This window comes from Mizuhopecten yessoensis, unplaced genomic scaffold (assembly GCF_002113885.1).
Source record: "Mizuhopecten yessoensis strain PY_sf001 unplaced genomic scaffold, ASM211388v2 scaffold8463, whole genome shotgun sequence".
NCBI classification, from domain to species: domain Eukaryota; kingdom Metazoa; phylum Mollusca; class Bivalvia; order Pectinida; family Pectinidae; genus Mizuhopecten; species Mizuhopecten yessoensis.
Window position 1 is genome coordinate 92459 of NW_018407560.1, and position 14780 is coordinate 107238.

General features: G+C 36.9%; 1 protein-coding gene across 1 annotated transcript in view; it reads left to right on the forward strand.

The window, feature by feature from the left end:
* The first annotated feature begins 2698 nt into the window (after nt 1-2698).
* Nucleotides 2699-14780, forward strand: part of LOC110456004 (metabotropic glutamate receptor-like) — a 20077-nt gene continuing 7995 nt past the window's right edge. The window contains exons 1-3 of the mRNA XM_021506514.1: nt 2699-2865; nt 7811-9196; nt 13469-14750. Of these exons, the coding sequence (XP_021362189.1) occupies nt 7811-9196; nt 13469-14750 (2668 nt within the window). The 5' untranslated portion in view covers nt 2699-2865. The remainder of the gene's footprint in view (nt 2866-7810; nt 9197-13468; nt 14751-14780) is intronic.

Below are 14780 nucleotides of genomic sequence, written 5' to 3' on the forward strand. Positions count from 1 at the left end.
AAAAATGTCTGGGTAATGATGAGGATGGATCTTTATCATGTACATTGCAGCAATGAATAGCAGTAGCTTATCTACATATCCTCAATCTAATTACAATCATATCTCTCATTACACTACGTTATGCATAAAGGAGTGTAATGAGAGATCTGATTTTAATTAGATTGGTAGATCAGCTACTGCTATTCATTGCCGCAATGTACATGAAAAAAATCTATTCAATTCATATATTTATGTTACAATGAACTAGTCTACAATAAAAAAAAGTTACCACACTTTTTGTAAAATTGATATTTTTAATATAAGTATCGGACAGAAAACCATAAAAAGGAACAGCCAGAACTCCAGCCTACACAAAAACTTCAAATGTTCTGTTTCTTCCGCCGATCAGCTGATTTTGTTAAAACGATTTTTTTTTATCTAGAATCTAATAATAATCAACACTTAATATTCCTTTCATTTTTGACAGTTGATCTTATTGGATGTTGTTTTACTTTGCATATAAACACCGCATATTATATATTTAAAAAAGTTTATGTCCGCACTATTTCAAATCATTGGTCACCATAGTAACCATCAAGGTCACTCGTCGGCCGAACAGGTACGGCCGTTGAATGTGCTGTTCACCAAAAAAACCTGCAGATGTAAATGATGATAGGCTGGTGGATGATGTGCCCTGTGTCATTACAAAGTTCTCTGAGTTTAATGTTGATGTCTCGAGGATTACCGAGCCGGACGGTTGGTTGTTAAAAAGTTTGTGACCACGAGGCACTGATTGCGAGTGGAGTCCGTATTTAATATGACAGTGCTATAAGTGTTTTTTTGTGTTTTTTTGTGTGTTTTTTTTTAATTAGAAAGAATAATAATAATCGTACCATGGTGCACCATTTATGTTTTTTGTAATGTTAACTATAGCAACTACGTTATCTCGGAGAAGGGGAAATAACTCTTCTCAGAAACAGGTCTATGCGTAGTAATATAACAACACTGTTATCTAATTTGAAAAGTAAAAGTTCTGGAGATATTGTATGGTCCAATATAAATTTATTAGAATAACTTTCTCTAGGTCGTTGGAGTATTTCTGGAGTATCCAAAAACACACCCGTACAGTCCGATGCCTAGGTCCTAACTGAAGTTACAAATCGTAATCATGTCCTAAGTACGTTACACAATGGCAATTAAGTAATTAGTTTTTGAGTGACATCATAGCAATCGGCCTTTCAGACCCAGGCCGTACCCGACCAGGTATGCCAATTTAGCCGTCCTTTGTCTGAAACTGAATGCAGGGTCAGATCTGGTAATACCAGTAATCCCGTTACGTAATAGAATTAAGTGAAAAGTGTTAAAGAATTATGCATGTCGACTTCAAAAAAAAAATCATGAATAGAACTTATTTAATTTGACACAAGACAAGGAGAAACAATTTGCACAAAATAGTTCCAGGATATTAATTATATTTATGTCACACGATGGAATAAATCAAATGAAAGTTAAAAAGTTGGTAGTTTAAAATACGCCAAATAACGAATATAATGAATAATTAAAGTTAAAATTTAGCACTTTTATCATAAAATTCTTAATGATAGTAATATGAAGTGGTCATTGTGTGTGAAATCAGCTGAGAATCGTTGTATTCATAGTGTATTCATGGTCTAATGGCAGTTGTTTTCAGTTGGTAGATTCATGTACAGAACAAACATTAAGAATGTAAATATATGATGATGATAATGATATCAGTTTGATGATGACGACAACAGAGTGGTGATGATGATATTATTGTGAGAATGATGTTGATTTCAGTCATGATTATGATGACGATTTTACTGATGAGGATGATGTCAATGTCATGATAAAGATATCGGGGTGATGATGATGATGATGATAACAAAACATTATGAAATGATGAGTGAGTATATGTGAATGCAGTGAGCGTGTGTATGGGTGTAAGGGAGTATGGAAAAAAATTGTATCTATGTATGCATATTTTACCAGAAATACCTTTGAAAAATTAAAATAATAAAAAGGAGGTCTTTCCTGACAATATATGTGAACATTTTAGAGTTTACAACTAATTAATTAAGAGTCTTTTTTATTAGCCACTTAATATGCTCCTAAATAAATTTGATAATTAAACCTTAAAAAAAGTTAAGTTTGCTTCCAACTGAACAGGAACAGTAGGTTTCTCATTGAGTAAGCTAACTATACTTATATTGATCAACTTGATTTGAAGTATTCGGCAAAGGAGAATACAACACGAGTTACAATTTTATAAATTGTAATTTACAACATTGAGGAATGATTGCCGAAATATGGAAACGTACATTTTGGTAGAGAAAGCTCGTTTTTACTGAGAAATATTTTATGGGGTGTAGGGTTCAATTAACATGATTATTTGCATAACATTGCCGTGAACTTAGCAAAGAAACGTGTTTATTGGAGCGAGGGGTGACTGGCGCTAATTTCATAAACTCATTTATTACAGAATATAACATACGTATTTTTATATCTAAAATTTACAGCGATATGGATTAATTGATACATTCAATAAATACATGAGTTATACGTGGTAATAATCCCGTCCCACCGGCCGGTTTCATAGACAAGCCTGTATACGTTGTACAGGTAAAATCTATTTATAGCTGCGAAGTCGTCAGACCAGTTTGTCGGGCTCCCAACTATACAGGTAGACAAGACGAGTTGAATGAATGCTATATTTAGCCGAACACACTGCTCTGGGTTGGGCTGAAGAACACAAGTAAACGAGTTTTCGGCACACAGGTGTGTTTACACGGAGAAAACATCAGAGGCTACTGCAACTGATCCCGGGGGTGACGGGACGTTTCAGTGTACGAACGTGTCTACACAAAGGTTAGTTTTAGATCTGTTACCGATAGATAGTAATAATATGATTAGTTTAATATTTATAATAATTAGAAAATCAGGAAATTGTTCTATGTAAAAATAACTGGTTTTCATGTGTTTATTTCGTTTTCTTGTGAAACAGAAATCGCAGAATTTATGTCATGATTATTTTCAAACTAAAGAATGTCACCACGAATAATTAAATTATATCGTTTCAATGTTTAACTGTAGTATAAATATCACATATCGACCAACGAGCATTCACACCTTCCATAATATGCACTGAAAATGTTCACGACTTCGTACCGCTGATTATTCATATTGTTTATTTGCAAATCATTTAAAAACATCCCATTTAGCATTAATTAAAAAAACAGTACACAAATCTGTCAATAATTTACAACTAGTATAACTAGGGAGTTGTCACGGACCCCTGTCAGTGATATTAGTATACATGTAGACACACCTGAATGATTCCTGTTAAACGTTTAGGGTTACGGCTCGTCCAGATCAGCAGCCGACTGATGTACATGTTACAACATTTTATAGCTGTTTTACCCCCCCCCCCCCTAAAATTCCTCTTCAAATAGATAAGGAAGTTGCAAATATTTTTTTGTGGGGAAAATTTAATAAATTTATGATATCGATGTAAATAATATCGATGTCACTCAAAACCATCATTACTATTTATTGAAACAAATTTGTTGCCTTTTAAGATAAACTTTATGGAGAATGAAATAGCGCATAGCAGGTTCTTCATTAGGTTGATATACCAGTAAATAGACCCTGGAATGAAATAAGGAAAAATTCATCAACATAAGAATCATTTTAGAAAACTGGAACTTGTGGGGACCAGATCAATAGTTTGAAGAATACATGGTATTCAACGAATCCGAGGTTCAATCGACATCGTCCTATTTTTATCATGTGGGACGACAGACAGTACAAGCACTGTAAATATCGCGGATAGTAGATGATAGAAGTAAAAAAAGAAGTTTAATAATGATGACAGCATTTAAAAAGATTTAAAAAAGCAGTATAATGAAAACATATAGCCACCGGTATTCAGAAAGGAAATAAAATTCATTTTGACATAGTCCGCCATACTGAAATCGGCTAGGTTAATTTTACAAATTTCAAAACGAGAGGAATTCTTCAACCATTTTAAAATATTTTTTTTTATTGAATCCCTGTAATCATAATGTTGATTGACAACGAAATTAACAATCATGACGTATTTCGAGAATCCGCTATGTGATTTCCGCTTAATATTGCCATGCCGAAATATGGTTTTATATACCCAGTGATGTCAAAACATCATGCACACAAAACAATAATGCAGCTAGGACAGGGTAACGGTACAGCTACCTAATGGTACTGCCGTTAATACTTTACTTATCTGACCTCCGGCCGACACCTGTCGGGGATCAATCTACGTTTTAGGGGAAATTACCCTTTTTCAGATTTGGGGGAAATTGAAATTTTGATACAAGGCTCTAGCGTCATGAATGTAAAAGATAAATGTTTTGTCCGATATACATGTGTGCAGTATATTTCGATTTAGCAGAATTTTTGTTTAAATTAAGTGAAGAAAATGTATATATGCAGTATTATGCATTTTAACTGTTGAACTTTAAAGAAAACATATAAAGGGGAAATATTTTGAAGAAAAAACGTCTATTTCCTTGTTGAATAGGGGGAATTTCAAAGAACAGGGGAATTTTCCTCTGTAAGGGAAACTACCCATAAACGGTAGTGAATCAAGTCTAGATTGATCCCTGCTTGTAGAAGCACAATGAGCGTGGACTGTAGCCTGTGTTGAGGCATGTGATGGCATGTGGCTATACACGCGGGTGTGTCGACCTGTCCCACGAATGGGTGAAATACTAAGGTTTGGAGTGGTTGGGGATAAATCAGAGTTCCAGGTATACAGGGTACTCCAGTAAAGGCTGTTAGAGTTATCCGTTGTTAATTTACACAGAATATATAAGAACACTGTCTGGAGAAGCGAACTATTTTTCAAGGTGGACATCCTGAAAAATCACACATTTTTGATTGGGAATCGGTCCTTTGTTTAGACCTACCTAATATATAATTACATTGTCCTTCTGATATTTCTAACCAAATATGGGTGGATTAGACTACCCTGTGGTTCTGTATGACATTATATATTTACACTGATGGGGGGATAAGATTACGCTGTGGTTCTGTATGACATCATATATTTACACTGACGGGTGGATAAGACTACGCTGTTGTTCTGTATGACATTATATATTTACATGGATCGGTGGATAAGACTACCCTGTGGTCCTGTATGACATTTTATATTTACACTGATGGGTGGATAAGACTACGCAGTGGTTCTGTATGACATTATATATACTTATCATCTGTTATTTTTCAGATGGCCAAAGGACTTATGATGTTGATACTTTTACACTGATGGGTGAATAAGACTACGCTGTGGTTCTGTAGGACATCATATATTTACACTGATGGGTGGATAAGAGTCCGATGTGGTTCTGTATGACATTATATCTTTACACTGATGGGTGGATTAGACTGCTGTGGTTCTGTGTGACATTATATATTTACACTGATTGGTGGATTAGACTACCCTGTGGTCCTGTATTACATTATATATTTACACTGATGGGGGGATAAGATTACGCTGTGGTTCTGTATGACATCATATATTTACACTGACGGGTGGATAAGACTACGCTGTTGTTCTGTATGACATTATATATTTACTCTGATGGGTGGATTAGACTACCCTATGGTTCTGGATGACATTATATATTTACACTGACGGGTGGGTTAGACTACGCTGTGGTTCTGTATGACATTTTATATTTACACTGATGGGTGGATAAGACTACGCTGTGGTTCTGAATGACATAATATATTTACACTGATGGGCGGATTAGACTACCCTATGGTTCTGGATGACATTATATATTTACACTGACAGGTGGATAAGACTACACTGTGGTTCTGTATGACATTATAAATTTACACTGATGGGTGGATTAGACTACCATGTGGTCCTGTATGACATTATATATTTACACTTACGGGTGGATTAGACTACCCTGTGGTCCTGTATGACATTTTATATTTACACTGATGGGTGGATAAGACTACGCTGGGGTTCTGTATGACATTATGGATGACATTATATATACTTATCATCTGTTATTTTTCAGATGGCCAAAGGACTTATGATGTTGATACTTTTACACTGATGGGTGAATAAGACTACGCTGTGGTTCTGTATGACATCATATATTTACACTGATGGGTGGAGTAGACTACCCTGTCGTTCTGTATGACATTATATATTTACTCTGATGGGTGGATTAGACTACCCTATGGTTCTGGATGACATTATATATTTACACTGATGGGGGGATTAGACTGCTGTGGTGCTGTATGACATTATATATTTACACTGACAGGTGGATAAGACTACACTGTGGTTCTGTATGACATTAGATATTTACACTGACGGGTGGATTAGACTTCCCTGTGGTTCTGTCTGACATTATATATTTACACTGATGGGGGGATTAGACTGCTGTGGTGCTGTATGACATTATATATTTACAATGATGGGTAGATAAGACTACGCTGTGGTTCTGAATGACATAATATATTTACACTGATGGGTGGATAAGTCTACCCTGTGGTTCTGTATGACATGATATATTTACACTGATGGGTGGATAAGATTACACTGTGGTTCTGTATTACATTATATATTTACACTGATGGGGGGATAAGATTACGCTGTGGTTCTGTATGACATCATATATTTACACTGACGGGTGGATTAGACTACCCTGTGGTCCTGTATTACATTATATATTTACACTGATGGGGGGATTAGACTGCTGTGGTGCTGTATGACATTATATATTTACACTTACGGGTGGATTAGACTACCCTGTGGTCCTGTATGACATTTTATATTTACACTGATGGGTGGATAAGAGTCCGATGTGGTTCTGTATGACATTATATCTTTACACTGATGGGTGGATTAGACTTCCCTGTGGTTCTGTCTGACATTATATATTTACACTGATGGGCGGATTAGACTACCCTATGGTTCTGGATGACATTATATATTTACACTGATTGGTGGATTAGACTACCCTGTGGTCCTGTATGACATTTTATATTTACACTGATGGGTGGATAAGATTACACTGTGGTTCTGTATTACATTATATATTTACACTGATGGGGGGATTAGACTATGCTGTGGTTCTGTAAGACATTATATATTTACACTGATGGGGGGATTAGACTATGCTGTGGTTCTGTAAGACATTATATATTTACACTGATGGGGGGATAAGATTACGCTGTGGTTCTGTATGACATCATATATTTACACTGACGGGTGGATAAGACTACGCTGTGGTTCTGAATGACATAATATATTTACACTGATGGGTGGATAAGACTACGATGTGGTTCTGTATGACATTATATCTTTACACTGATGGGTGGATTAGACTCCCCTGTGGTTCTGTATGACATTATATCTTTACACTGATGGGTGGATTAGACTGCTGTGGTTCTGTGTGACATTATATATTTACACTGACGGGTGGATAAGACTACGCTGTTGTTCTGTATGACATTATATATTTACTCTGATGGGTGGATTAGACTACCCTATGGTTCTGGATGACATTATATATTTACACTGATTGGTGGATTAGACTACCCTGTGGTCCTGTATTACATTATATATTTACACTGATGGGGGGATTAGACTGCTGTGGTGCTGTATGACATTATATATTTACAATGATGGGTGGATAAGACTTCGCTGTGGTTCTGTATGACATTATATCTTTACACTGATGGGTGGATTAGACTACGCTGTGGTTCTGTATGACATTATATATACTTATCATCTGTTATTTTTCAGATGGCCAAAGGACTTATGATGTTGATACTGGTGTTGGTATCTAGCTTGACAGTGATTCAGGCTCAGTTGACGTGCCCGTCTGGATCCAGTGGCAGCTGTCAGTACACAAACGTTGGTCTCACGCCGACGAACAACCAGCTACCTAACCAGCACTATTATATTGGAGGATTGTTTGGGGTTCACGACCGAGCAGCCGACGCCTACTCCTGCCAGAATGCTCCGCTACGGGAACGCGGGCTCCTGAATATGGAGGCATTTCATTGGGCCATCAAGGAATTCGGGACCAATCAGAATGTCTCAATTGGAGGAGTGGCGCTTGATTCATGTTCTCGTGTAGAACAAACCATTGAAAATATTCTAAGTTTCGAAACCTGTAAAGTTGGCTTTGGTAATTTGAATGCGGTGTCTCCCCGTAATCTGTTGGCCTACGTTGGACCAGATAGGAGCAGTGAGGCTATGGCTGTGGCTACACTACTCAAGGACATGAACAAGACACAGGTATCCCATGCAGCCACTTCCCCAGAACTCAACAATCAGGACATGTACCCATTTTTCTTGCGAGCTGTTCCTTCAGATGAACATGATGCTACTATTATTGCCAAGATGTTGCAGAGTCTGAATATCAAGTATGTGCTTGGTGTGTATCTGGGCAATGGTTACGGCCGTGGCGGGTTTGAGGCTTTGAAGTCTAAACTCGTAGGAACCTGCATGGTTTACCAGACTGAGATGCCAGTCCACGCCACGGACGATCAGCTCCAGGCCATTGCTGATGAGCTGTTTCTACGCGAGGTCACACGCTATGTTATTGTCTACTCGGACGGAGAGAATGCCAGAAAACTGATGAATGCTATGCAAATGAGAGATGCCAACAAGGTACAGAATTTCAATTTCATTGGAACCTCATCGTGGGCTGATGATACCACTGTCACCGATAATCTGTATGTCAACGCCTACACGCTTGCTCTAACCACACCAGCCGGTCAGCTAACAACTGATTTAGCCAAATTCTACCAGTACCTAAATAATCTAAAACCAAGTGGAAACACCTGGAATCCCTGGTTCCAGTCCTACTGGAATGACAAGCTTGAGTGTGGAGTACGCACCTGTAACGAGGCCTCCGATAGTCTGACAGGGCGCTATACACCCGATGTTTATGTCCCCTTCACCATACTTGCAGTCAGGTCGATCATTGATGGTGTGAGGATAGCTGCCTTGAGTGCATGTGGTAAATATGATCTCTGTTCAAATTTACTGAACCAGGAAAACAGAGGCCAGAGAATTTACGGAGGGATAGGGGGAACGACATACTTCAATGGCCAGGAGCTCGCAAACAATTTCATCTCTTACAGAATCCTGAAGTTCCAAGTGGCCAGTGGGTACACAGAGGTACGTATTTTCATTTTTTTATGCTTTAAAAAAGGGAGCTTTGTCCATCTGTCCATAACAGTGACTGTGGCAAAGTGTAACTGTACATGGCAGTAAGACATGGTGGAATTTAAAAAGGTGGCAGTATAACAAGGTTTACTGTTTAATTGTTCTAGTATAACAAGGTTTTACTGTAAAATGGTGACAGTATAACAAGGTTTTACTGTATAATGGTGGCAGTATAACATGGTTTTACTGTAAAATGGTGACAGTATAACATGGTTTTACTGTAAAATGGTGACAGTATAACATGGTTTTACTGTATAATGGTGACAGTATAAACAGGTTTTACTGTAAAATGGTGCCAGTATAACATGGTTTTACTGAATAATGGTGGCAGTATTACAAAGTTTTACTGTATAATGGTGGCAGCATGATAAGGTTTAACTGTATAATGGTGACAGTATAACAAGGTTTACTGTTTAATTGTTCTAGTATAACAAGGTTTTACTGTAAAATGGTGACAGTATAACAAGGTTTTACTGTAAAATGGTGGCTGTATAACATGGTTTTACTGTATAATGGTGACAGTATAACATGATTTTACTGTATAATGGTGGCAGTATAACATGGTTTTACTGTATAATGGTGACAGTATAACATGATTTTACTGTATAATGGTGGCAGTATAACATGGTTTTACTGTATAATGGTGGCAGTATAACAAGGTTTTACTGTTTAATTGTTCTAGTATAACAAGGTTTACTGTAAAATGGTGACAGTATAACAAGGTTTTACTGTAAAATGGTGGCTGTATAACATGGTTTTACTGTATAATGGTGACAGTATAACATGATTTTACTGTATAATGGTGGCGGTATAACATGGTTTTACTGTATAATGGTGACAGTATAACATGATTTTACTGTATAATGGTGGCGGTATAACATGGTTTTACTGTATAATGGTGACAGTATAACATGATTTTACTGTATAATGGTGGCAGTATAACAAGGTTTACTGTTCAATTGGTATGAACCTGCCCGAAGGGCTAATGAGCTTATGCCGTGGTGCAGCGTCCGTCAGGCGTCGTCAACTTTTTCTTTAAAACCTATCTCCTCCTAAACGCCAAAGAGGATTTCAACCAAATTTAGTCCGAATCATCACTAGAAGATGGCAATCATTTCTTAAATAAATGAGGTTGGTTCGACCATGAGGCCAGGGGGCAGGACCCTGAAGGGGAACTTAGCTAAATTTGCTTTAAAACACATCTCCTCCTAAACCCCAGAAAGGATTTCAACCAAATTCAGTCTGAAGGATCACTAGCGGAGGGCAATCATTTCTTAAATAAATGAGGTTGGTTCGACCACTGAGGCCAGGGGGGCGGGGCCCTGAAGGGGGACTTAGCTAAATTTGCTTTAAAACGCATCTCCTCCTAAATGCCAGAGAAGATTTCAACTAAATTTACAAGGTTTAACTGTATAATGTTGGCAGTATAACATGGTTTACTGTTCAATTGTTCTAGTATAACATGGTTTTACTGTAAAATGGTGACAGTATAACATGGTTTTACTGTTTAATGGTGACAGTATAACAAGGTTTTACTGTATAATGGTGGCAGTATAACAAGGTTTTACTGTTTAATGGTGACAGCATAACAAGGTTTTACTGTATAATGGTGGCAGTATAACAAAGTTTTACTGTAAAATGGTGACAGTATAACAAGGTTTAATTGTTCTAGTATAACAAGGTTTTATTATAAACAGTGGCAGTATAACAAGGTTTTACTGTATAATGGTGACATTATAACATGGTTTTACTGTAAAATGGTGACAGTATAACAAGATTTAATTGTTCTAGTATAACAAGGATTTATTATAAATGGTGGCAGTATAACAAAGTTTTACTGTAAAATGCTGACAGTATAACAAGATTTAATTGTTCTAGTATAACAAGGATTTATTATAAATGGTGGCAGTATAACAAAGTTTTACTGTATAATGGTGAAAGTATAACAAGGTTAAATTGTTTTAGTATAACAAGGTTTTACTGTTTAATGGTGACAGTATAACAAGGTTTTACTGTATAATGGTGGCAGTATAACAAGGTTTTACTGTATAATCAGTATAACAAGGTTTTACTGTATAATGGTGGCAATATAACAAAGTTTTACTGTATAATGGTGGCAATATAACAAAGTTTTACTGTATAATGGTGACAGTATAACATGGTTTTACTGTTTAATGGTGACAGTATAACAAGGGTTTACTGTATAATGGTGGCAGTATATCATGGATTTACTGTATAATGGTGACAGTATAACATGATTTTACTGTATAATGGTGGCAGTATAATAAGGTTTAACTGTATTATGTTGACAGTATAACAAGGTTTAATTGTATAATGGTGACAGTATAACAAGATTTAATTGTTCTAGTATAACAAGGTTTTACTATAAAAGAGTGGCAGTATAACAAGGTTTTACTGGATAATGGTGGCAGTATAACAAGGTTTACTGTTTAATTGTTCTAGTATAACAAGGTTTTATTATAAACAGTGGCAGTATAACAAGGTTTTACTATAAAAGAGTGGCAGTATAACAAGGTTTTACTATAAAACAGTGGCAATATAACAAGGTTTTACTATAAAACAGTGGCAGTAAAACAAGGTTTTACTGTATAATGTTGACAGTATAACAAGGTTTTACTGTTTAATGGTGACAGTATAACAAGGGTTTACTGTATAATGGTGGCAGTATATCATGGATTTACTGTATAATGGTGACAGTATAACATGATTTTACTGTATAATGGTGGCAGTATAACAAAGTTTTAATGTATAATGGTGAAAGTATAACAAGGTTAAATTGTTTTAGTATAACAAGGTTTTACTATAAAACAGTGGCAATATAACAAGGTTTTACTATAAAACAGTGGCAGTAAAACAAGGTTTTACTGTATAATGTTGACAGTATAACAAGGTTTTACTGTTTCATGGTGACAGTATAACAAGGTTTTATTGTATAATGGTGGCAGTATAACAAGGTTTAATGTTTAATTGTTCTAGTATAACAAGGTTTTACTGTAAAATGGTGACAGTATAACATGGTTTTACTGTTTAATGGTGACAGTATAACAAGGGTTTACTGTATAATGGTGGCAGTATAACAAAGTTTTAATGTATAATGGTGAAAGTATAACAAGGTTAAATTGTTTTAGTATAACAAGGTTTTACTGTTTAATGATGACAGTGTAACAAGGTTTAATTGTTTTAGTATAACAAGGTTTTACTATAAAAGAGTGGCAGTATAACATTTACAAAGTTTTACTGTATAATGGTGGCAGTATAACAAGGTTTAACTGTATAATGGTGGCAGTATAACATGGTTTTACTGTATAATGGTGGCAGTATAATAAGGTTTAACTGTATTATGTTGACAGTATAACAAGGTTTAATTGTATAATGGTGACAGTATAACAAGATTTAATTGTTCTAGTATAACAAGGATTTACTATAAAACAGTGGCAGTATAACAAGGTTTAACTTATAATGGTGACAGTATAACAAGGTTTAATTGTATAATGGTGACAGTATAACAAGGTTTTACTGTTTAATGATGACAGTATAACAAGATTTTACTATAAAACAGTGGCAGTATAACAAGGTTTTACTGTATAATGGTGAGAGTATAACAAGATTTAACTGTATAATGGTGACAGTATAACAAGATTTAATTGTTCTAGTATAACAAGGTTTTACTATAAAACAGTGGCAGTATAACAAGGTTTTACTGTATAATGGTGACAGTATAACAAGGTTTTACTGTATAATGGTGACAGTATAACAAGGTTTTACTGTTTAATGGTGACAGTATAACAAGGTTTAATTGTTCTAGTATAACAAGGTTTTACTGTAAAACAGTGGCAGTATAACAAGGATTTACTGTAAAATGGTGACAGTATAACAAGGTTTTACTGTATAATGGTGACAGTATAACAAGGTTTAATTTTTCTAGTATAACAAGGTTTTACTGTTTTTTTGTTCTAGTATTACAAGGTTTTACTGTAAAATGGTGGCAGTATAACAAGGTTTGCTTTTATCTGTACAAGTCGGAGGATGTTTTGTTTGCAATTCAGGTGTCCAAAACATACAAAAAGCTTTTCATCTTTTTGTTTTCTATGTATTAAACCTCACTCTCTAGTTTTGTACATGATCTGAATATAACTAATGTCTTTTGTACCTCTTGTATTGTTTGGCAGTTAAATCATTTATCACTTCATCAATCTGTTGTAGATTGGGACATATACACCTGGTACACCATTAAATTTGGCTGCCCAGCCAGCCCTGCCCTACTCCTGTCCTGAGTCTCCATGTCTGGTGTGCGGGGAAGTGCCGCCCGTCCCCAGCACCACCACCGTCCGCACCACTGCTGCTCCTGTCATTACGACAACAGATCCCACTGAGGGCGGCAAGTACAAGTTCATAAAGTTCATGGCAGGTCAACACTTTACTGGTGTCTTCTCCGGTGGTATGCGTATGGGTGACGAATATGGCACCAGGTTTGACGTTGGACAGAAATGGATCATTGCCCTAGGAGTACTGGCTGGTGTGGGCTGTGTGGCTGTCCTCGTGTTTGAAATCTACATTCTTTTCAAACTCCTTGGAACACGTATTGGTCGTCAGTGGCGGACCATGTGGCTCGGACAATTGTTGCTGTTTGGCATCTTCTTGTCTTACCTCACGCTTTTTGCTTTCCTTTTCATCCCCACCAATGCTACCTGTGGGATCATCAGGTTTGGAATCGGAGTTTCATACGCGACCATTTACTCTGTACTTTTGGTTAAGTTGATGGTCATCCTTACATCGACAACGTCTGAGTCTCTGATTCCAGGTGATGTGGAATCTCCCAATTATCTGAAGGGTATTTACCAATTCCTGATGTTTATTTTCGCAGTCGGTGTCCAGGTGGTCATTGACATCCAGTGGATGATCCAGGTGCCACCGGAGGCAGTGAAGGTAATGACGAACGGCGGCGTGGAGGCCTGGGTCTGTAACCATTACACCTGGTCTGTAGATTACGGTTGGGGCGACATGGAAAACTTTGTACGCAGCGAGTTTGAAAATCACCTACTATCTCTTGTTTATGTAATGTTCCTCATCATCATAACAACCATTGTTGCAATGCGTGCCCACGGAATCATCACAAATCACCGTGAGAGTGTGTTTATTGGAATCGTGGCGGGATTCTCCATCCCGATATGGATCGCGTGGGGATTGGTTGGCGGTCTCAATAAGAAGCTGGATAACGGTCATCAGTTTGGTGATGCATGTCTGGCCTTCGGCTTATTCATCGTTGCTACTCTGGCCCTCTTTTCCATGTTTCTCCCCAAGGTGCGACAACTCATCAACATGGGTGTAGAGGGAATCTACCTGGAGGATGACCGTGATACGTACTATGGAGGATCTGTCATCATGGCCCCTCCTAGCTACAAAAGTCGGCCTAGTTCTGTTGTGTACGCCAATTCAGGAGGTGTTTACTCTGATCCCATCATCATTGGCAATGGAGGTGACCCAAGTAAGTATCCATCGTTACTCGTAAGGGGGG